The following is a 25850-nucleotide window of genomic DNA, read 5'->3' on the forward strand; positions in this document are numbered from 1 at the left end:
TCTCCAAGCTAGCAATGGAAGCATCAACCACATAGGAGCATCTTATCCCAAGGGAGCCAAACCATAAATCTCTGAATCCACTCTTTGTCTTTCAAAAAATCTCACGTTTACTTCAAAGATTTTACTACTGTGAGGTGTAACCTGGACATTCTGGAACGGTGATGGAAATGTAAAGTTCCTGTGAGCCATAGCCTTTCCCTGCAAAATACTGTGGAGACTCAAAAAACACTCCAGAATGTTCAGTTACCAGTTCTTTCCTTTAAAAGAAGTTTCCTGTGATAGAAATACAGAGGTCCTACTGTATCAACTAGCAAATGTTTACTCCCTGCTGTTATTCCACATGTGCTCAATGTGTGCCACAGTTGAGAAGGGAAAGACTGACCCTATCAACCTCTCAAGGAGTGCAGTCACCTAAGAAAAAAGGAAAAGAAAAAAAACCAAAACAAAACAAAACACCACAAACACACACCACCCAAATTCCCCTTACATAAACAAGCAGGGGGAGATGAGTCTCTGGAAGAGACTGGAAAATTAGGTTTCTTTCATGTTCTGTGTTTCTGCAACTCTTCATGGAAGTTAAAGACCTTTATATTCTTCACGTTTAACCTCTGCACTTGAAGGCTCAGGAAGAAAAGACTTGAAAATACCTTTACTGCTGAAGTTCCTTTTGTGGCTGGACCAGGTGGCCCATTCTCCTGCTTAACACCAACAGTCAACCTTTCACTTGATTTTAATAATAATATTTAATTCTACAAAAAAAAAGCCATTTTATTACATTCCTTTTAAAATAAAAAAAAAAAAAACAAACTGTACAAAGAAGCATGATCAAACCTCCATAAAGCAGGTTAATACTGTTCTGTTTATTGCCTCTTGAAGACTCTCTGCATAATGTCCGTGAGTTGTGTTTAAGGTCCAAGTGAAGATAAAACAGCAGAGCAGCAGAGAGGTGAGGAGGGGCCACAGAGGTGGGCAGTGCAGAGCCTCAGAGGGTACATGGGACATGCTCCATTAAAGTATCCAGAAAACAGCAGCATTGCACACACACAACCCCCCTCCAAACAAACCCTATTTTCAGAAGATTATTTTTCAATTGTAAACGTTTTACTTTTTGTTTTTTTTTAAAAAAGAGGCTTATCTTTTTATATATATCTCTCTATATAGTTCCAGGGCTTTATGAACCCAGAGAATGAAAAAGGAATGAAAGGGAGGGAGGAGAAACAAGAGGAAAAGGAGGGAGAAGATAAGGACTGAAAAATGGACTCAGTATCTGTTTTGGTTATCTGTTTTCCAAAAGAGCTCAAGGCTAATGAGAAAATGCACAGCCGGAAGGACTAAGGAAAATCAGACAGCCTGGAAAAAAATTAGAAGCTAAACAGCCAAAACCCAAAAAGAAATAAAGCAAAGCAAATGCACACACACAAACACACACAAGCGTGTGCGCTCATACCACACACACATAAGGGTCCAAGATCAATCTGTTAATTGTTTGTGGACCTAGGTTATTTTTATTTTTAATTCTGGCCGAGCTCTCTTTGTTGGTTTTTTTCTGGTTTTTTTTTTTTTTTTTTTAATAATTTTTCTTTTTTAAATCTGCTGCATGTTTTCCAAAGCTAAGAATTGAGTATTTCTCCCCTCTTTGGATTTCTGCCAACATCAGCTTTTATGTTCACTGGGGAAAAAGTAAGCCTGGTAAGTATTGTATGAACTGCAGCTTTATTCTAAAGTACCTCTAGATGTCTAATCACTTTTAACCAACTTTTTCCTCCTCCACACCTTACCACGTTTCCCCCCTCAAAAAAAACAAAAAATAAAAACAAACAAAAAAAAACCCCATGCCAATGTACAGGCTTTAACTCAGTGTTTTCTTAACAAATAGTCTGCAGTGTTTTCACTTTGGCCACTGTTAAAGATGCAGGCATAGAGAAGGGAGTGTTGGACTAGCATGTATTAAAAAAAAAAAAGGAACATTAACATTGCAGATCTCTCTCAAAAAGACTAAAACACTAACAAATACAAGTCGATGCACGTTTGCTTTAAACTAGTGTAATTCTTTTTCACATTGGATTAAACATTATTTTGTATACCAAACATTACAGTGCTGTTTATCTCCTCCAATCACGCAAAAAATAGTTAAAACGTGCCATTTCTGCCACAAATAGAATGACCAATTCCCCTACATACCTTCCAAAATCAAGATTTGAAATGAGAAAAGCGCAAGTACTAAAATCCTCCTTCAAAAGTTTCATAAAGAAATACAGACACAAAGCTGTCAATTAATACCAAGATGGCACAAATTACAGATTTGTACAGAAAGCTCACGTTAAGTCAACTGACACTTCTCTCAGCCTCATCATTTGAAAGGCTATATCCTGCAAGGTCAGAAAGTGATGACTTTTTTAAAAGATCCTGAACTTACTCCCATCTACAAGAGTACTAAGGTGCCCAGAAACTTTGAAATACCTGGTATTTAACACCTTCAACTCAAATTCAGAATTTGAGGCACTCGGCAATTTACAAGATCAAGCCTTACAGAGGAAGAAGAGACTTAACTGGTGCAGTAATTCACCGAAGTTTCTAGGGAGCTGCCAGACAGCTTTCTGAAAATCTTCAAGCATGAATCATGCTCCAGAGCTTTCCTGTGAACACACATGAACTGCAACACAGCTGGGGACCTAAGCAGCATCCAAATAAAATTCCCACTTAGGTTGTGAACAGAGCATCTTCATTAGAAAACTGATGCTGAAGAATGAACACAATTTTATGTTCTGCAAAAAAGTAGGGGCAGCAACTACAGCACGCGTGCCTTTTACTCTTGCTCTCTTGATCGACACCCCCACCCCTTTCCTCACTCCTCTGAGTTTCTCTGATAAACAGCATTGCAAGTTGGTTTAAAAAAAATTTACAAGAGAGAGTTCTGTTGGTCATCTATTTACATGTGGCATCACTCCACAAGAAGTTTGATCTCATTGGCTAATAGCTGGTTCATGTTGAATAGAGCCCCCGGGAGCTTGGTGAGCAACTCTCTCTCCGTGGTCTCAGGGTCGCTGTCGACAGAGCTGGAGCTAGCACTCATATTGTCGACAGTGGCACTAGCTGGAGGGCCCAGCTCTGGCTCGCTAGTCTCGCTTGCCGTGGACACCACAGAGAGCAAGGACATGCGCCGCGTCAAGCGACCGGGGGTAAGGAGAGAAGCGGCATAGTCCGCTATGATACCAGCTACATCTAGATTACAAGCCTTGTCAAAGGCAATGAAACCTACATTTGCATTGGCCTCGCAGACATAGAATGAACCGTCGTCCTTCATCAGCAGGTCAATGCCGCACACGTCCATCCCCAGGATGTTTGACACTTGGACTGCCAACTGCTTGCCTTGTTCACTCAGCGAGCACATCATACCTACACCACCTGGAAAAAAAAGGAAAAAAAGCTTGCTGTCTGTAGTCTGGTCACAGCTGACTGACATCCTTCTCAAATGATTGGTGCTTTTTGGCTGGGAAGCTCCAAAGCGAGCCTGCAAGGATACTGCTGACGACTCAGATAGCAACCTCCTTTCCACAGTGACTACTAATGAACTTGAAGCCACAGCAGGATTTCAAAAGATTCTGAACTGCCAAAGGCAGGTCAAGATTATGACTTGTTTAAAAAACAGTAAGTAGTGACTTTTTAGTCAAGAAAGGTGTCATAGATTTTTATGACCTTGGGATAGAAAAAAGATGACCTAACAAACCACCCTTGTTTCTTTTAAGGTAGAGGCTTTTCATACATATTTTTAAGCCATCACAAGAAATCCTTCAGCAAAATTTAACCAAATGTTCCTGATAAGACTACAGCTCTAACAGATATAATTGAGGGGGAAGAGGTTTAAGACATTATAATCTACTCATGTCCCTCTCAGCTTGCTATCATAGGTTACTGTCTCTAAAGCAAGAATTAGGGAACATTTGCATCTGAATCTCAGCTGGTCCAGTTCACAGTCCATCATCTAAGTATTAACCGACTCAGACTTCATCTATCACATTTAAGTTTTTAAAAAAAAACATAAAACAAACAGTAAAAAACAAAAAAGCATTTAGCAGAAAAATCTTTCAGGCTTTACATCCTCAGCATCGAGTAGTAACTAAAACCTCTCAGGCATTTTGGGCATTTTGACTAGCCAAAACTGTACTACACATGAACACATTTTATCCCATCCCTGCTCAGTTTCAGTACAGTTTCAGCCAGGCACCCTCAACCCTCCTTCTACCCTCACAAACCCCCTTGTCCTACACCCAAAGTTATGCAGAAACTCAGTTCTGAGTATGCTACAATCAATGTAGTAACTCTCCTCTTCCTCCCAGACATGGTCTTTGGGGGAAATGCCTTCAGGGAGGAGTCTGAAAGACTTAAGGCAGCACAGCAGCTGCACAATGCAATCCAACTGTTTATTGCCTTCAGTAGTTTCCTCCCTTAACACTTTCTCTCACCCTCTTGCCAACTGTCTGTCTCCTCCACCTCTCTCAGTCTTGTCTTCTGTCTTCCTTCTTTTTTATTCCTCTTAACAGGATGAAATGAATGATAACACGGCATTAGCATGACACTGCCATATCAGTTACTCCATTTGTGTTCCTAGACCTTTCCCCTCCTTTTCATCCATGCTATCCATCTAATACTTTCGGCAGAGATTATCTCTCCTTCTGTTTGCTCAACACATCTCTCACTTAATCCTCACTCCCACGTCTCCTCTGTAAACCTCCAACAGTAAGCACAATTAATGCAAAATAAAATCTGCAGCTTATTTCAGTTGGGTTTGTGATTTTTCAACTGGATTAAAAATTCTGATCAAAACTATGAACAATGCTTTTCCTACCAAGTGAACAGTTACTCTGCATCCTCCCATCTGTTGAGCAGCGAAGCATGGTGCCCACTACACGGCCTCCTACTACGATGACACGTACATCCTTGCCATGGGACTCTTTAACATATTTTTGAAATAAGTAAGGGGCATCATGACGGATCAAATGGCTTAGGTCTGCCAAATGGTGCTTGTCTCGTGCCAGGAACACAGCTTTACCTGTACGAAGAAAAGAAAATCGGAAGATCGGAAGAAGCTACTGATTTGAGTTGCATCAATGATTCACCACATAAAAGTAAAACCTCTGACCAGTATGCTGCCCATTCTCAAAGGCCCCATCTGTAGCTTATAACCATTTACAAATTCTTCTGTGGACATCAGAAGTGCTCCACTGCTTCAGGGCTCGTAAGTGTTCAAGTACTGACATAGTTGAGGAGCCGTATGAGGAGTTAAAAAAAAAAGAAAAAAAGAAAGTAAAGGAAAGAAAGAAAGAAAATAAAACTGCTTTAGATAAAGGAGGTGGTCTTGTCATTTCAACTCCTTTTGGTACACGTCCTTAATGAGAGAAAAAAAGAAAGAAATACTTAAAGAGCAGCAGACATTTAATTAATAGCACAGTTTTGTTAATCCAAGATGACTGGACCTGCAGCCTACAGCTTTGACACACAGGAACCAATGAGATGAAGCTGTTAAACACCAGGCAGCTAAGAATACTGAAGTCACTGATGTGCCACTGCAGCACTGCTTCAACTAGAGGGAAGTTGTTGAGAGCTGCTCTTCCAAATATTTTCAAGAGCTCGCAACTCCAGGATGAGGCCTTGCAGTAGAACAACTATGTTCAGAGGAAAATACTAGAATCCACAATATTCAAGATAAATTTAGCAGAAGATTCCATAAAATATTAAACCGAATGGAATGTACTGCAATTTTGAAAAAAACAAAACCAAAACCAAACAAAATAAAACCTCTTTGGAAACCACTGACTTTTCTGCAAGCAAGCATCTCAAGGACATGTTTTGTTTAACCTAAAACATCATCATTTCATTACCCTTCATTTCTAAAGCACACCAAAGATGACTTTGTTCTTTTTCAATTTTAAAATACTGCTGAAAGTCACTCCTGAAACAGATTCTACCACTTTGCATCTCATTTCTAGTCTCACAAGAAGGCATCCCTTTCCATCTTCAGCTACATTTCCCAACTCCTATACCTCTTTCCCAAGCACTCTTATGTGTCATATTAGATTTATGTTTTGCAGTAAGGCTGTAGAAACTTTTTGTGGCAGAATCGCCACTCAATCAAGCTACAGTGTTAACAGAGTACAAAAATCAATTGACAAATTGTCTATCTCAACTACGGGAATACAAATGCAGCAGTAGCAGAACTAAAGAGAAATAACACGTGAAGAAGAATTAAATCAAGTGCTCCAAAGCCCAACTGGAGCAGCCTCTGCTTCCTCAGGATTTAAGGTCTCCATAACACAGAACACTGCTAGAGGAACATGGAACCTCCTGTGCAAATAACCTCTGAATTTGATTTTAAACCTTGTTTCCTTTAGTAGATCACTATCTAACATTAAACCAAACTGATGTATTTTTTCATATTCAACACTTAAAATAAAACACTGCTAAACAGAACAATTTTATCTGAACCTGCTGTATTATCATCGGCACTGCCAAAGATATTTTTCTGAAAAACAGAGATCCAGTCTGACAAACAGTACACGAGATTTTATTTAAATCAAGATCCTAATTATAGAGAAAGTCAAGTAGAAAAAAAGTCAAACTAAGACTGAACAAACTAAGATTTAATTTCTTATGCCTATTTAGAAACAGCTCTAAAATCCATACAGGCTTCTTTCTACTTCCCTAAGGCCAGACCTTCCATTATTCCAGTTCAAAGCTTTCCTCACCGACGCACCATAATTTTGGACCTCTATTCCCCCTGCTATTGCAAGACTTGGCTCTACTAAGACTACTTCCCATTGTTGCAGTCTACTCAGCATTCAGAAGTGAGAGGGTGGTAGAATTTAGATGTACTGCAAAGAGGTCCAACGCCTATTAGAAGACTTTCTTAACTATTATCCCTCAACAAGACAAAAATCTTAAAGAGTGCTGCTCAGAATACTCCTTGCCCTCACCCCTGACCTCACACCCACCTCGGTGACCCCGCGTGTTCTTCACCACCATAGGGAACTCCAGCACTTCCGCCTCATCAATCATTTTGGCAAAATTCTCATGACCACCTGGCAAAAAGAAAACCAACAACATTATGTGCCACCAATCTGGTGTTGCAAAATTGGGGATGTAATTGCCACACATTCCTCCCACCCTTACAGCTTAGATAATGCAGAAAAAACTATCAGTTAAGAGGAACTTGGTCAAGGAGCATGATCAGACTTTGAAGGTGTTTGTAATCTGTGGGATACTAACTCCTACTTCCTTTGAAATGGAAGACACGATTTGACAAAGGCCTCTTGATCATAACCCCCAAAGGCTCAATCCAATCTTCCAAATCTTAATGCCCTGATTCTACCGTCTTGTTCCAATTCATCCCCTTTAGTTTACCAACTCCCACCTTTTCAAATGTCTAGCAGGAAAATAGCACAGATGGTATGACCAGTAACGGTTACATCCAAACTACTAACCAGGAAAGCAACATGAAATACAAAGATAAGGCATAATCCAGAGAGCAGCAACAACCCAAATCTTGTCACTCCACCTCCCCCCTTTCCAAGGCTTAAGTCTCGTGCATCTCATTCTCCCTAGATCCTGAAGTAGTACTTCAACCTTTGCGTCTCATTGCATCTGTAAGGACTTTAGAGAGTAGCTTTTAATGACCATTCACATGATGATGGTGGATACTTCAAGATTATTTGAGTTCAGCTGAATTCACAGAACGCTGACGACAGTGCAAGAACTATAGGAGAAAGTCAGCAGACAAAGGGAGACTGCTCTAACAGCATGTGCAGTAAAGCGCAGAAGTCAAGCCAAGATACTGGTCACAAAGCCAGCAGCAGCCATCACTACCCTGCCATGGATTTTAATGCGTGTCATGGAATAACATGTCGTTCAGCACATCCTGTTTTTCATGGCAAAGCCAGCTCTCACTGATAACTTGATGCTTGTGTTAAAAAAAAAAAAAAAAAAGAAAAAAGAAAAAAGAAAAAACAAAAGGTCATGCTTCTGTCAAATTCCAGAGGCAGGCATTAAAACAAGTGGCAGGGAGTTATGAACAGAGATGTTCTCCAATTACCCCATCATTCGTGGTCTCCCCTTCCCCCAAAAAAATTAAAAACTCATTTCTTTCTCAGAGCTAAAGCAACCACATCTCTAAAGAAAGGATATGTTTCTTCTCAGATGTATTTTCATAGTAATTGATGGAAACATTTGACCCATGTTTTTGTCAAGTTTTGTTTGTGTTTTTGTCAAGATCCCATTACACAAGCCTATCAGTGCAATCACACAAAGGGGAGGAAAGCACTGATATTTCCCAAGAAGGAAAGGAAGGCTGAGAGGTATCTTCAATTCTTTAATATATTGTAATTAAAAGCAGAGATAGCATCAGGGTAGCTCAGACAAATGGTTCCTCTAATCCAGTACACTGTCAAGAACAGTGTCCAGAGGCAAGCACAAGAAACAATAATTAACTGTTCTGGTGGGAAACAAACCCCAAACAACTGTTAAAAAGTTGAACACAAGGGCCTGTACTCTTTCTGTCCTTTCACAATAACTAATACATTTGCAGATATTTTTATTCATATAGAATTTTAATTCTACTTTCAGATTTTACCAAAGTTTAGATCTTTATAGTATCCTGTGATGGTTAGCTCCCCAAGTTCTTGTCTGTTGTTTCAGGCAATTGGAAAAGAGTTCAAAGTGTTTTAGTAGTAACAGCCCAAATTAGTTGCCTGGGAGGCTGAAGTACAGTTAAAGTGCTCTTCCCAAAGCAACGCAGCTAATCAACAAAGCCAAAAACAGAATCTGAGTGTTACGATTTTTATTTCCTTTTCTGGTTACTGAATGCTTATCTGTGGAACTAGCCTAATGCTACTTAATTCTATGTATTTCCAAAACTTGACTCATATCTTTTGCACTGCAAAAGCACAAATTATTGTAGGCCACCCTGCTATCCTTCTTATCCGTACCGTATGAAAAAGTGTCTGGAAGAGGCACACCATGACCAGCAAGTTCTTGAAACGTCCAGAACTTGTTGACACAGTTGAGGATGGCTTGGGGACGATTCATCAATCGACAGCCCATCTTCTCTAGGTGGCGAAGGACTGTGATATCGCTGTCACTCTGGACCCAAGGTGTTGGTACACGCACAACCACCACCTGCGGGTAAGCAGTAATGAGCTCCCCATTCACCCGGAGACCTAAAGAAGGAAGAGAAAACCATTCCAATCAACTACAAGGTCTTCAGGAGAAGGTAAACGGCAAAGAAATACTGCACTATATGAGAGGACAACAGAGATACCAGACTTCAACAGTGAGCACTAAAACAGCACAACTCTCCATAAAATGCATCTTGTCAGTTGTACAGTTTCATGCATGTCACTCTTAACCCACTTAAAATTAGGACTAGGCAAAGAACAGACTGTATTAGAGCACGCAATCTTGGTCTACCTCCTAGGATGAAGAACTTTTTTTATAGATTGACACATGATCCTTTCTATGGGTGTTAGCTGCACGTAACATTCACATCAGCAGTATCAACAGCTCAGGAGGTTCTTGCCTCCCACTGCTGGTTCTTGCCTACATGATACAGTTCATACCTTTCTCAGTCCTAGCTGTATTGATCCCTCTGTGTTATCACGTTACACAACATATTGCCAAAGTAACAGAGACTAGATATGACCCTTAAAAAAAAAAAAAAAACAAAACCAAACCCCCACAGCAGTATTTTTAACACAGATAATTTCAATGATCTGATTTATACTAAGTAAGTACTCAGAAATAACTTTATCAGCTAACAGGGCAGCACCCCATGACATTATGGCAAGAACGAGAAGGAAAGCCAGCTTTGCTACCAGGACCAATGTATTACTTAATAATGACCTATAGCTTTACAGACTATGTCTCTGAAAAAGAAACACTAAAAGACAGGCTGCAGAAACAGGAATACAACAGGACCGGAAGGGAAGGCATCAAGTTTGATGAAGACAGTCTGACATCTGAGTATGGGAGAAGACAAACAGGACTTGATAGTCACTTTATTTGCCTCATATTCAAAGTAAAACTTTATGACTTCAGTGTAAAATACGCGGCTCCCACTGCTGTCAGCACCTTAAGAGTTAAAAAAAGAGAAAGAAGGGGAGCTGAGAAATCACAGTGCATCTGCATTTCTGTGCCTACAAAAGGCCAGCTGTAACCATTCAGATCTAGCCCAAATTAATTACCTGATTAGCTCTACTCTAAAGATATTACTTTTCAAATACAGACTTACAGCTACTCAACCTGAAGATAAATATTGCCAGGCAATATATTTCATTTCAAGGTGCTTTTGAATTAATTAGAGGGGTTCCCCCTCTCTGTACTTCCCATTTTCTTTTCTTCTCCCAAGGAGGATTATTTTAGAGCTTGCCTTAAATACAGTGAAGCGACCACCTAATTCCCAAAATGGATGTAGAAATATGCTGCCCAGTCATCAGGAGGACACAGAGTCACAGTCTGGAAAGGCCAAAACAGAGCTATATCCAATACAAATCGCTTTTTCCAGTCCGCATTGCTATAATTGTACAGAGATGAGAAAACACAAGCAGACGGGTGCTCTGGCTGCTCACCTCATTAGCACCAAGCACTGCCGCACTGCAGCTGACATGACTTGCGTGTTTAAGCAAGCAGGCTTCAGACAAACACACACACCATTTTATAAAGGCATCTCAAGCAAGATTAAAAGCAAGACACTGCTAAAAACCCAAGCAGAATGTGAAGATCAGGAAATGGACTACCATCTCCTACAGCCAGAAAAGGAGTACAAATTCAGCAAGCAAGAGATTTTTAACACATTAGTCAGATTCCACCCTACACATGTATTTTCTCATTTAGGTGCATGCCCAATTACACCCACTTTTTGCCAGTGTAATTACATGCATGTCCTGATCCATATGCAAGCTGTGTAATGGTCATTTTAAAAATGACTGCATTTTCTACAGATCCCCAAATTGCCACTAGATCTTTGCTGTGAACCAAAACTACATGGTTTTCTAACTCATATTAATGTCTAATTCTCAGAGTCTATTTTGTCGTTTTGCTTTAAAGACACACCACATGCTGAAGCTTTGCACCATGGAGTTGTTACCTGAAATAAAAGCTCTCAAAACGAAAAGTAGTTTAGAGAGGAGATGCTCATAATTCCACCTACCTAATACATAACTCCACCTAGGCTTACATATTCCTTAGGATGACCAAATAGCCTTTTTGCACATGCATGTTAAATTTTGCAGCGTCAGCAAGACACTTCTGCACAGGTGTGAGTTCCCTGGTGGTCATTTGGGTGGGGATACCCTTTTTCCATTATCCTTTTAAGGTATTGAGTCATCTCAGGACAGTAAAAGTTTACTCTTAAGTTGGCCAACTTCTTGAGGATGATACGGATGTTCCTTGAAGTAGCCACAGCTCTGTCCTAATTGGTATAGGAGCACATACTTGATGCATAAAAGAACCTTGAAGTAATTAACTACTCCTTGTTATCCCATCCTTGGTGATTAGCTACTTCTGGCTGCCTCCTCATTATCACTCTTTGTAACATCAGCTCAGTGACTAGCTCTTTTCTCACACAGTAAGAAGGTCAGTAGGAAACAAACAATATTTTAGTTACCGTATGTTTATAAACAAAGCAGAGGCCTGCCTTTGGTAACAGAGTCTGAAAAATAAAAAAGGCAGTTTGAGGGGATGTATAAGCCTCACCTGGAATTCTCCTGAATACCTCCATTAGACTTGACTATCACACTGATGTAAATTCAGCCCAGACCACCATTTCCCCTGGAGTGACTTAGAAGTACAGTGATATTATCAACAGAACAATCTGAGCTTTTGTTTCAGATTCAATCATTTTCTCTGGTCTGGATACTGTTCTCCTCAGAACAAAAAAAAAAAAATCTCTCCCATCATAGAAGACTGTTTACAAACAAAGAGAAGAGCTACTCAATGAAATGTATAATTTGAATCACTACTACTGACATGCGCCATAAAAATTAGCTGCAGTCTCCCAGCAACACAGTGCTGCAAACAGAAGCAGCTTTATTACAGTAAAAAGGAAAGCTAGATTCTGCCATTTTGGAACAAGCTTGTATTCAGCGTTCCATCTGAGACCCCACAGTTAACAGGTTAATGGTCATTATTGCTGAGTGGGCTGATAAAATAATATTTATTCATTATGGTGTGCTGAAAGCAGTAACACAGAAGATATTAATTCATACAATTAATTTTTTTTTCCCAAAGAACCAATCCACAAATGCAAAGAGGGAGAAAGGAAAAAAAAAAAAAAGAGATGTTACAGAGATACTACTTAAAGAATGGTTAATAGCTAATAAAACATTTTTTTAAAATGGAGATGAACTTTCTTTTCCTTTGCAGTAATAGTACCAATAGTCTACTTTGACTTCATCAAGGCTTTCGACACAGTATCCCACAGCATCCTGATAGGGAAGCTTAGGAAATGTGGGTCAGATGAATAAACAGTGGGGTGGATTCAAAACGGGCTGAAAGACAGAGCTCAGATGGTTGTGATTAGGGGCACAGAGTCTAGGTGGAGGTCTGTGACAAGTGGTGTTCCCCAGGGGTCATGTAATGATCTTCATCAATGACCGGGATGAAGGGACAGAGTGCACCCTCAGCAAGTTTGCTGATGACACAAAGCTGGGGGGGTGGCTGGCACACTGGAAGGCTGTGCCGCCATACAGAGAGACCTGGACAGGCTGGAGAGATGGGCAAAGAGGAACCTTATGAAATTCAACAAGGGCAAGTGTAGGGTGCTGCACCTGGGGAGGAATAACCCCATGCACCAGTACAGGTTGGGGGCTGACCTGCTGGAGAGCAGCTCATCTGAAAGGGACCTGGAAGTCCTGGTGGACAACAGGATGACCATGACCCAGCAACGTGGCCTTGTGGCCAAGAAGGCCAATGGCATCCTGGGGTGCATCAAGAAGAGTGTTGCCAGCAGGTCGAGGGAGGTCATCCTCCCCATCTACTCTGCCTTGGTGAGGCCGCACCTGGAGTACTGTGTCCAGTTCTGGGCTCCCCAGTTCAAGAAGGACAGGGAACTGCTGGAGAGGGTGCAGCAAAGGGCTACAAAGTTGATGAGGGGACTGGAACACCTCTCTTGTGAAGAAAGGCTGAGGGATTTGGGTCTCTTCAGTCTGGAGAAGAGAAGACTGAGGGAGAATCTTATCAATGCTTATAAATACTCAAAGGGTGGGTGTCAGGAGGATTGGGCCAGTCTTTTTTCAGTGGTGCCCAGTGACAGGACAAGAGGTAACAGGCACAAACTTGAACATAGAAGTTCCATCTAAACATGAGGAGGAACTTCTTTGCTTTGAGGGTGCTGGAGCACTGGAACAGGCTGCCCAGGGAGGTGGTGGAGTCTCCAACTCTGGAGACATTCAAAACCTGCCGGGACGTGCTCCTGTACAACCTGCTCTAGGTGACCCTACTCTGGCAGGGGGGTTGGACTAGATGATTTCCAGAGGTCCCCTCCAACCCCTATCATTCTGTGGTTCTGATCCCAGAACAGTAGTAGTGTTTTATATTCACAGTTGCCTGTGGACAATGAACCAGCCTCACAAACACCCAGAAGGCAGATGTTCAGATCATAGAGAAATACCTTGACAAATGACAAGCTGGTCCATTTGTTGGCTTTCTCAATAGATGCCCATAACATCACGCACATGGCAAACAGACATCTATACAGTCCTCTGAAGTACCAATACTGACAGCCAGGATAGGGAGATTTTTACTATGAACTTTACCAAAATATAACAACCATTGTACCAGTGCCTGGGGAACAACTTAGGTTATCATAAAACTTTTGGGGATTCTTTGGCCCCATGGAATAAAGACTTCTGAGTTGGAATATCGTACTATAAAAACAGAGGTAAATCCTGCACTTGAACAAGACTTCTTTCAGCTAGTATCAGCTTTCTTTGTTCTTCCTCTGCAAGATGAAACTCTCCAAAATGGAATGCGGTAGGCCTTTAACATTATACAGCAAACATCACAGTATTCACATGAAAGTGCAAAAGGAGTTTTTGCAACTGTAATCACCTGGGAAATGACTTGATCCATTACACCACATCCCTCAAATAAAGCTGAAAAGCCTCAAGTTTCTCTCAAAGACAGCTCAAAGCAGCATATGATGGAACTGACTGAGTAAATGCATGACTCCTCATTGGTTGGCCCAACTGGCCCTGCTGCTTGTCATTCCCAGTAGGTGAGCCTGACATATAAAGTCTCTGCTATCTGCTAAAAAGGCCTATTTTGATCCAAACAGCTTAGAAGCCACCACATGAACCTGTGAAGTCCACAGAAAATAGATGCAGCATTAAACTCTAGTGAAGACAGAAGAGGCAGAAACTTCTACTGCTGTTACCAGTGAGATCAGAAGACATGTATTTATACCCTAAGAAAGTTCTTCAGATGGTAACATCTAGCATGGTAGAATCTATTTGCATTGCAAGATACTCAGGATGACAGCTGCCTCTCAACAACTTGATTTAGCACAATTCTGGGGTCGATACACATACTTTGGAAACAAGCTAAAATTCTGGAACTTTGCAGCCCTCATTCATACCTGCAGGGTTTTTTAGTACCTTCTGTCTTCTTCCCTATAACAAATTTATCTCATGACCACAATTTCTCAATTAAAAAGCCTAAGTCTTAAGAGAGTTATTATTTAGGTGGCACACATTCCAAATGAAATGCCTCAGAATATAGACATGCAATCAAAACTGAGTTATCGTGACTGAACAAGTTGCTGTCCATCAGGCTAGACTCCTAAACTGACCATATGTTTGTTCCCACCGTACAGCAAAACACAAGGCAAAATGCTTGCCCTTATGCCTCCATGAAGGGACTCTACAATAACGAATCTCACTACACAACTGGGACAAGTTAAGTGCCCAAATACAGGCGTTGTAACAATATCCCATGAAGCCTGCAAGCCAAACACACTTCTGCAAGTCAATCACATCCACAGCCTGAGTACGTAAATTCTTAAACTGCAGCCACACACCTATTACAATCCCTAAGCAGCGGTGCCTCATCTACCCAGTTATCCTACTTTCTTGTGCTTTAGAAACTCTAAGAATCGCTTCTGCATTGACAGCATTCTGCCACCACTGAACACCTTAATTCAACCCAAGCAGCATTTTAAATTGCCAGACGTTTTTGAAACTCATTCTATTCAGTTTGTATGCTACACAAATCCCTTCCAATCTCTTCAAGAATCAGTTCATCAGCAGATTAATAGCTGCTGCAAAGCAGTATCTCATGTCCAGTTTGCATGTTATGAACAACTGTCCTTTCTGCTGAAACAATGCAAATGTTTTCACAGAAGGAACATGGTTTCAGGAGACAGGTCTCAAGCCTCAAAGATTTGCAAGGACATAAAAAAATCATTACAGAGCTTTTATAGCTCTCATTATAGCAAACATCAGGCATTTTTAACAAAAAATAAAGTCTCAGTAATATCAAATACATTGATAAAAGCATTTTCGTTCCAAATTATAATTTTGGAAAACAGTTAAAAAAAGCAAACTCAGTAATCAAGGTCACAAAGTATTTAGGACTCAAATCCAGGTCTTCAAGTACAGCATGTCACTGCAAGAATGACAGCCAACTTCTTCAATAAAATGGTATGACACAAAGCTAAATGCTCAAAATATTTAATACACAAGCAGGAGGAGACCTGAGTAGGCTTCCACGTAAATCAAATTACTGATATCAAGCTTCTATTTTTATACAATTTGAATCATCGGTATTCACTGATATTTTATGATAGATTAAAAGACTAAGGTAGCTGGAAATGTCAGAAGCTATGGACTGGGGAAGAAACCCATGGGATGTTGACATACAACAATGAAGAAAAAACTTTCTCCAGAATAAATACATTTACTTTTATGTGTACATTACAAAAACCTGAATCAGTAAATGGGTTTTCAAGATGAAAAACACCAAGCCTTTCAATCTCTGCCTGAAGACAACTGGTAATTGCCCTGATGCCCATGGAAGTTCATGACATATCATATGACATTTCTGACCAAATGCATCACAACAGCAACAATAATGCACAAAAGGTGTCTTTGCAGAAGTTCCCTATTCAGTGCTGCCATGAATCCAGCAACATAAAACATTATAGTCATTAAGTCATCTTCTTTCAAATTGACTTCCAAGACACATTTTACAGAATTTATCTGAGAACTGTGTGATGGTGAGAAGTACCCAAATGTGACAACAAAGTTAAAGTGTTCCCTGTAAAGCATGGATAGCTATGAAAGAAATCCTCACTGCTGCAGCCACGGCTGCCACAAGCAGCCACTTCTCAGAAGAAGAATTTAAATTCAACGACTGCTTCTGTCTTTGGCGAAACCCCTAATAAATGCCAACTGCTCTGAAATACATAAGTAAAATGACGCAGGACAAAAGCGTTGCAGTATTCAGGCAAATCCAGTATGTGGAACACTTTTCTAATAGGCACAGTATACGAGTGGAATAATGCATGGTCATTGTGCATGCAGCATTCCAAAAAAATTGAATTTGAATCAAATTTTCAAAAGCATTAAACATACACCAGCTCCCATCACATTCCCAACAGGAACTAGCAGGGCCTAAGAACTTCCAAAAATATTACCCAGATTTTTCCTCAGAGATGTGTATGCTATCCTGAAAGTCTCCAGCTCTCTCAGCTTCCTTATAACAATTTATTCATCTATCCATCCATGGAGCTGCTAACGTTTCCCAAATGAACAGTCACTCAGCAAGCAGGCTATAATCAATCCAACTTAATTCAGCTGGGAGAAACAGGCTAGCCTTGCAGCACACAAACCTTTCCTCATATTTTGAGGACATGGCATTCTGCTACGTATTTTTCCCCATTAATCAGTTGTTCTAACAGAAATCACTGATTTACTTTTTTTCTACAAACCTAGACTTGCTCCTGTTCTCAAAACAGTGCATTACGATTTCTGGTTCATTCATCCTCCCGATATCTATCAGCAACAAGACACTGCATAATATTTGTGTAAAGTTCTAAAGTGTTCAATAATTACTTACAGTTTACTTGCAGAGAATTAAGTGTTTCATCCTAATTGCCATATATAAGCAAGCTTAAAACTGAAAAGTGAAATGCCCCAAACTTTAACAGCAGTTACTGCCAATAACAAGATATGCGTTCCCTCACCAAACTCAAGACAGAACTAGATCTCTAAAATTTTAAAAACTCAGCATACTTTGAACAGACATTCTGCCAAGAGAGCAGAAAAAATTATTTAGGAATAATTAACAAAAGTAGAATTAACATTAACAAAATACTACTGTATACCTCAAAAGCCTGCTGCAAAACATTGACTTAACATTGCATATCTATCTTATAAATAAACATATAAATAACATAAAATGAATGCAACATAAGGAATACAAAGCAAAATGAAAGCAACATAAACACCCACAAATTGGGTGATACATAGTAAAGTACAGCACTTTAAATGCAATTTTATTTAAACTAGAACTTAACCTTTGAAGAGCAGCTAAGCACTGAATTTTTAGAAATTTGCCAATTTATTAACACCAAACTAAACTTCCCCTTGGGAGTTGCCACAGGCATTTTCTCCTCTGCATCACTTACCATCTGACAACCCCATTTTATTAGTTTGAACACTAAGTTGTCACAGTTTCTCCAAAATTTCACTGCCATGCAAAAGCCCCTTTGATATTCAGTATTACCAAGCTATTTTTCACTCTAGTGTACACAGAAACAGATTTCTACAATAATTCTATGCTTGGTGTTTATGTTCATATTCTATCCCTTTCAGTCCTATTTACTAGTTTTTCAAACCAAATTAACAATTTAACCCTATGGGTTTAATATGACCTCAGTCTCCTTCTCCACACAAACTTAACCAAAAAGGCTTTCTTGCCAAGATATACTTCCATATAGCCCAGCAGTTCAAATGAAATCACACATAGCAAAGACAAAACTGACCTCTCTACAACAGTACTAACCCATTCTCTTCTGAAACTGAGAACAGAGAAATAAAGAGGAGCAGCTTCAGCTTCAATTCATAAAATCCTAACGCAAGCATTGCGAAAACTTTCACAAGAGGCCACTGCTGCAGCTTTAAACAGAAAGCAAGCAGGTACCCAAGTTAAACCAGCTCTGTATCATGTCCCTTCCTTGACTCAGAGGACCTCTTCACCTCCCCAGGAAGAGCACAGAATCATTCTTAGAAATACAGAGGCTATTTAAAACAGTGAAAAACTTGGGAAGGACAATGAAGCTCGAAGTGATTATGGCTGTTCTGGAACAGGGGTTCTTTTTGGGCACAAGAGGGAAACAGACCACATGCTTCTATGCATACCTCACTAAACCAATACTAAGTAGACTGACCATGGCTAGATCTGTGTTTCTAAGCTACATTTCTAGTCACAGTACATTGTTTGCTTATAATTCCAAACCACAAGAACTTCTTCAGAGTTATGGATGTGAAGTGAATGGACCCAAATATAAAGTAAAAGGTATATTACAAACATAAACTAATTCTAGACCACCATCTTGCTCCAAGAATTGATTTTATGGTAGGTATATAAACATGGAAACTATACTGAAATCATGTTAAAGCCTTAGCTACAATTATTATATGTATATAAACACTCACACAATTAAGAAACTTTGCATCTCTAACAAAAGAATACATTTCCAGAGACTACTTAGAAGACAAGTATAGAAAGAAATATACACTATTTTAGTGATGTAGCTGTTAAGATGCATTTTATATGGACTGCTGTAAAAACAACGTAAAGAAAAATGATACAAAAGGGGAATAAAAAGATTAATTAAACACAACAAAACAGTGTTGGAAAAGATGTGATTTCAAACACCTTGAAAAGTCAATTTCTGCTTTTCCCACTGAGGTTTTTTAAAGTTCTCATCACACATGTGCTTTTATACTTTGCTCCCAGGCAAAATTAGAAGAATTTTAAATATTTTTCATAGCATAAACTCAAAGAAAAAATATTCAGGATGAGATACATTTAAATTTACTGAAATTAAAAATTAAACATAGCTGTTGATCAAAGTTTTGAATTACTTGAATTATAACAAAGCAAAGTCTCTCATAGCTCAAGTTAATTATTCAGACTGCAAGGGAGATGATTTTGACTTAAATATTGCAAAAAAGATCCCACAATTCTTATACAAGTATATGGATGTACATGAGCTATGCAGCCACTGCATAAGCAGTCATTAGATTGTCTTTTGTCTGTTAGATTTCCCAAAGCTCTCAATTAACATAATGATTCTTCATATTAAGAGAAAGCCCAGTCTCACAAACAGGATTTATGTATCCTGCCCTCACTCTCTATGTGCCTTTAAGATGTATTTCTAGCAACTCTACTACAAATACTTTCTTTCCTGTTTTACATGTAAAAAACAAAAAACCTTGGGTTTCATGATCAGTTTAAGCTGATCTGATCTAAGCCAGAACCAACACACATGGGGACAATCTTCTTTTACCACACTACCAGCAATGTGCTCCCATCATCCATCCTTTATCCAGGTGTTAGTGACCAAGAGGAAGGCAGTTTTAAGAGGAGGGGAAAGTATGAAGTTTTCAGCTTACACAGCTTCGCAGTTGTTAGCATCAACATTGGGAAAAAACAAATAAGGCATGATGAGAGGGAGAACAACAGTGCTACACTGTTTAATAAAAAAGTATTAAATTGGTATAAGAAAAAAAAAATCAAACTAACTTTGGGGTGAGGTTTCACAAGATACTGAGAGAACAAACTTAACACCAAAACAGATGGAGGCGGTCTTGCTGCCCTGTTCTGACCATACAGTGCCACTCTCCTTTGCTCCATTTCTGGCACTTCTCTCATCCTCTCAGTGAGTTAGGTCAGATAGCTATGTTTGCAGAGCACCGTTCAGGGGTTTTTGTGCTCAGTTACTTACCCAAGACATTTGTGAGGCAAGACCTCAGTTAACCAGATCTCATAGTGCAAGAGCAAGGGACAGGTATGCACAGACACGGAGAGGTGAGAATTAAGACAGACTGCCATTTGGGCAGTGAAAGTCCAATCAGTTCTAATATCTAAGACACCACCACTCGGACATAAACACCATAAACCACACAAAACATCACTGCCATGGAAAGAAATAGTCCTGCTCTTTTGCTATTGCAGCTGCTGCTTCCAAATCCCACGATGCCTCTCACTTTACCTGCAAAAGTATTTGCACAACTACACGATGACCTGAATCCACAGGAAAGAGAAGGCAGCACAGAAGCAAAAACGTGTAGGTAGGAATAATAGGGAAGGCTTTCCTCTACTTCTTTCAGTGTCAGTATCATATTAACATTTTCTGCATCTTAAAATCTTTCAGTTGACTCTGAAGCAGACCAGGATCTTAGAGATTATCATTTGGGTCAGCAACAGCTTCATCATCCACTGCTACTGCCAAGTTTGTTGCAGCAAGCTGAAAGTAACTTTAGTTTTCTTGAAGGAATCTCAGTCAAAAAACACACAAAACCAAGATAGTCTAACCATAGTAAAAAGTTAAAAAAATAAAACAGAACCAAGAGCATTTAATATCTTTTAACCATTAACAACTTGTCTAAAGAAAGAAAAAAATATTGGCCAGAAGAAACGAGAAGTGCAAATGCAAAATACAAAAAAGTAACAGGGGAAAAGCAACATTTACGAAACTCTGCATGAAAGGAAGCTCTCAAAAGGAATTTAAAAGAGGTTCTAACACAGCACGTTTCCTATTTATCAGTTTCTTCTGTTCTTCTCAATGACCAATGGTGTTAAAGGCTGCTAAATAATTCCAAATTTTTATCTCAAAAGTTTGCTAGGAGAAAGGGTTTGGGTCATTCCTTTAATATATTAACACTATACATTTATTAAAACAAGTAGTGCCTTTTTGATGCATGATTACAATTCCCAAGGTCAACAGTAACGCAGATTGAGAACAGCAGTGTCCACAATCAGGGAAAGCTTGCACATCAGTAGTAGTAAGAGTGTTTCAGTGCTAACATGCTGATCCAAAGTCTGACTGTGTAGACCACGATAACTGAAAGTGCTGTGTCATAGCTTCAGTAACCTCACCTGTTCAAAAACAGTGCGACAGAATGATGGTGAATTTGGGGGGGTTAATGCAGTTTCTCCAGAAATGTCTAGAACATGCTGTAAGGTGTTGGTCTTCCCTAAAGATAACACAGAAACCTTTTTATGCAGGCAGACCTCATAAAACATGGATAAGACTCCAGAAAAGAGAACTGTTTAAATAAAATATGCAGTTTCGTGTTATATTTAACCTGGTTCAACTGCATGCTGCAGCAAAAAGTCATCTCATCTCCTGTACCCCCATACTCCTAATTCTCACCTCGCATCAGGCCTAGTGATCATACAACCATATCGGAAGTCAGATCAGTTTGTTGCTCTCAAACAAGGCAGAAAAAAGAAAAAAGGGGGGGGGGGGGAAGAGAAAAAATTAAAAAGGAAAAACAGTGATTATTTTTGCATTTGATAACCAGCTAACACAGCCCATCAAGTAGTCATTAAATCATTAGAATGCAAGGGAAGCAATAGGAATGCTTCATTTGTTAGGGGACAGCAGGACCATTTCTTTCAGCAATGATCTGCATTTATGTTAGGAAACATTTTATCATATTTTTCACTTAGTACTGTAATTGCAGAGTCGTAAGACCTGAGCTTGCACTGCCATTCAAAAAAAGTAGTCCTATTCTGCTCCTAGTACACTCATTCTCCTCACACTGCTCCTCCTTTTGTGCTAGCAGCAATGCTAATGCGGCTGTAAAGTGAATCAGATGAGGCAATAACTCTGAATTAATACCAAACAGGCAGCACTTTTTTTTTATTATTTTTACTCCAGAGCAATTTCTAAGTTTGGGTTGTCACATAGCCATAAAGAAAAGTTTGAGTCAAGCATGGAACCAGTGTGACAATTGAGCAGACACCTGTCTATATCTACTGAGAATATATATCGTGCAGAGCAGGATATCACTGAACAAGACATGTCAGAACCAACAACAGAAAGCAGTGAGAATGGCCAGGAATACAGCCCTATGTCTAAGGATTTTATGTATTTATTTACAGAGGATTCTGTACTACTTTAGATCATGTTTTGGTTTTTTTGCATTATGGTTGTTAGATAAGATAATCAATTTAGAAAGATATTCAGATAATCTGCAGTGAATGTGAATGTCAAATTAATATGATATCCTGACAACTGAACACTGTATGAACCAAAGCTGTATTGATGTCTCTTATGTCTAGTACTGACAAGTAGGAAAAACCCTAAACACACACTGAAAACCCAACCCTTTCAAAATGGTACCAAAACTATTTCAAAGCTAATATTTATGATAAATACTGGTATACAATTGTAATGGGCTCAGAAACTCAATGTTTCAACAATCTATGAATACTCTGAAAACACAGATTAACACTCCCAAAAGCAGAAAACCAGCCAGAGGAACAACCCAGAATGGCAGAGCGTTCTCCTCCCATCTGAGACCAATCTAAAATTTTCCCTGCAATGCCAAAAATCTACTAAATACCTTCAAAATGCATAATTTATGCACCTCATCTCTCTCTGCTACCAAACAATAACTTCTTTCATTTCAGTAATTAGCCCTTTTATTACTTAAGCAAACTGATGAATGGAGAAGCATCCCGTGTGAGTTTTCAATTTGTAATGAAGACATGTATCCTTCCTATCTGTCTCCCCTATCAGAAAAGACATCTAGAAGCACTTCTACATTGTCAAAAACTTTTAATAAGTAATATCTAACTATCTGCCCTTTCCAAGTGTTCCTAAACATCTTTAACTGAGCCTGAATTCTGGGGAATGGAAAGATCCCCTCAGCCTACTGTTTGAGCCGTCATTTCAGTCTAAGGACCTTCTAGTCAAAATTGCATTAAATTTATCAATTGGAGACACTACAGAGCAGTTTCATGTCTCTTCATGAGTACAGTATTTTCCTACACCAAAAAAAAAACCAAAATAAAATTTTGTTCTAGGCGAAAAGATACAACCCAAAATTTCTTAAGTTTTGACAGACATTAATGTAAAACCATACACAAAACAAACCTAGAGAAGGAAAAATTCGCTTTTTCTCGTTCACTGGGCTTGTTTCCTCTTCCCAGCTCTAGAGGGTTAAAACTACACTGCAGTAGGTGCACGTGTGCTCCATGCCCGTACTGTAATGAAAATACAACACCACAGTATTATTTCTCACCTGTTCTGGAGGCAGAAGCTTCCACCTAGTGCCAAAAAGATGTTAGCTAATTAAGACATTTGCTTAGTATCTTCCCCCATTAAGACACTCCACACAAACTGTAACTATCTTCATAAAAGAAAATGCTCCTCAGAATTCCACAGGTATACAGTCCTTCCAACCAGACCAGTCAAATAAAAAAATCATGCAGCAGTAGTACTGTACTCACAGACAGCAGACTAAAGCAAGCAAAAGGGACATCCCCCACTGTCAGCTTGTTTTGACCTTTGGATGCAACACATTTAAGAGATCAGTCGTTTTATCACTAATATCTAGGTTGTAACTGTAGCCCTGAGTCTACCAGTCCCTAGAAAATGATAAATATCTTTATATGCATTTGATCTGCACTACACGCTCTGAAGTTCTCTTTTCTGAAATAAGCATCTGCCCAATTTACAAAGAAACAAAAAGCACCGAGGGGCTACTGATCTCATCATCACAAACAAATCAATGGCAGAGATGGGAAAGAGAAGCTCTTTTACAAGCATCAGGTATGACAAGCCTCCTTAGCTCATTTATCTCACTCCTCCATAGATTCCTCTAAGAATCCACTTTAAATATTTGCAGATTACATTTTTCTTTAAGTTCTTCCACTTTACAGCAACACAATCATAGAAATCTCATTACCAAATGTCACTCTTGATCCATTCTAAGTAACAGAACTGTAATTTACATTCACCTCTAGACTGCCGCTAACAATTTATAAAGATTAAGAATTCTTAGAGGAAAAGGTTTAACTGCATGCTATGCACCTTGGAAGGCTCAAGCAAGAAAGGGGAAGAAATGAGCACCTCTATAGAAATCTCTGTGTTGGACAAAACACTGACATAAGGTTGGTTCTAAGACAATTTTAATCACTCAGCTGCCACAGTTTTACTCTCCAGCCCCATGCAATCCTACAGTGGCATATAGTACTCCCTAGCACTCATACTAGCGCTCATCAGACCCAGCAGATAAGCTTCCTACACAAGCAGGAAACTATTCTGTTTTTTCGTGGAATTTGATTTCTCCAGATACTGCAAACTGAACGAGCTCACTGTAGAATCTGATCAACCCAGGTGTCAACTGCAACAGAGGAGGCTGGATCATAGCAACGACAGCAATGATCTGAACAGCTCAAATTGTCAAGATAGTGCCATTTTGGGACAGTAGAATTGTCTATAGTGAGATATTTTTTTTCTTCCTACATTTACACCTCTATGGTCACTATGCTAGCCCACCTTCCAACTTTGTAAAAACAAGCCTGTCTGCAACTCTTGCTCTTCTGCCCTATGCAGATGATACACTCTCCAGTGGCTCCCACTCTGCCAGGTAAGAAAAATTTGCAGCAGAATTGCTATAAAGGCCCAGCTGCCAGCCTTGTTCAAGCATGACAAACAATTACAAGCATTAAGACATGCAGTTTACAGGTATGGCATCCCTTTCGCTTGCAGCCACAGACCTTATTCACCTCAAAGCATCCACAAAGGGCATGCACTTTCAGAATCCTGCCTCACCTTTAGTCCCAAGCATGTAAGGAGGACTGCACAAAGAACCATTTCAGTCTTAGGCCAGAATGATCCTGGGAAGATTGACAGAAAAACAAAAGGAAGCAGGATATGAACATGCACATCTCAAAAACTTCCAGTCATTATTAAGTAACTTAACTTTACCTTTCTACCTATGCTTATACCGTGACTCCAACCTGTAATCTCTCCTCATTGGTAGCTGGATAGTTCACATGCCTGGAGTGCTGTGGTGAATGGATAAAGGCTCTTTCAAAAGAACAGGCTGTGAAAGTGAGGAAGAGAGTTTACGCTCCACACAAAGGAGCAGATCACATATGTGCAGGTTTGCTTTGGAGTAAGAAGAGCTAGTCAAGAGACTAGCAACAGACACAATTTGCAAACACAGTTGTGACCACGTATTTGGATTTTCTTCTCTCTCTGTGAGGGTGGTCAAGCTTTGTGACAGATTGCCCTAAGAGGTTGCGGAGGCTTTGTCCTTAGAGATATTCAAAACACAACTGGATATGCCCCAAGTGATCTCATCTAACTTCCAAGCTGGCTCTAGCTTTCAAGTTGGCCACTTTGACCAGAAGGTTGGTCCAGATGCCTTTTAAAGGTCCCTTCCAATCTCAATTACTCTGTGATTCTCTGAAGCATTCTCCTGCAGCATGCCTGGCCTCTTATGTGCCTGTAACAGTAGGATGAACGCTCCACAATCACTATTTCAGAGCTCAAACTAGATTTGTGGGTTCACTGGGAAACGTCCTTTCTTTCTTTTGCACAATCACGATCATCTGACAAGTTTTTAGTCATTAAAAAAGTGAAAATAAATTTCTTCATGCTGAAAGTGGAAAGTGCCTCTATACGTTTGATAGTTGGGAGGTGGGGAACCTCCCTGACCACAATGTAATTTGGGAAAAGATTTAAGAAGAAATTCGGTATATGGTAAAGGCAAACCTTGTCTGGAAAGCAAAGTAATGAAGGGGAAAAAAAAAAATGTTTTAAAGCTCTTATT

The 25850-nt window shown here is 39.6% G+C and overlaps 1 protein-coding gene across 8 annotated transcripts in view; it reads right to left on the bottom strand.

Moving 5' to 3' along the window:
- Positions 1-840: 840 nt before the first annotated feature.
- The window catches only part of RIMKLB (ribosomal modification protein rimK like family member B), a 47587-nt gene continuing 22577 nt past the window's right edge, over positions 841-25850 (bottom strand). For 7 of the 8 annotated variants that reach the window (XM_063356666.1, XM_063356647.1, XM_063356673.1 and 4 more), the window contains 4 exons: positions 8979-9209; positions 6990-7076; positions 4847-5050; positions 841-3405 (listed from right to left, as the gene is read on the bottom strand). In XM_063356666.1, coding sequence (XP_063212736.1) covers positions 2942-3405; positions 4847-5050; positions 6990-7076; positions 8979-9209 — 986 coding nt within the window. In that variant the 3' untranslated portion in view covers positions 841-2941. Of the gene's footprint in view, positions 3406-4846; positions 5051-6989; positions 7077-8978; positions 9210-24844; positions 24910-25850 lie in introns of all 8 variants that reach the window. The other variant, XM_063356690.1, reaches the window with a different exon arrangement.

The sequence above is a fragment of the Chroicocephalus ridibundus genome, chromosome 1 (genome assembly GCF_963924245.1).
Source record: "Chroicocephalus ridibundus chromosome 1, bChrRid1.1, whole genome shotgun sequence".
Taxonomy (NCBI): domain Eukaryota; kingdom Metazoa; phylum Chordata; class Aves; order Charadriiformes; family Laridae; genus Chroicocephalus; species Chroicocephalus ridibundus.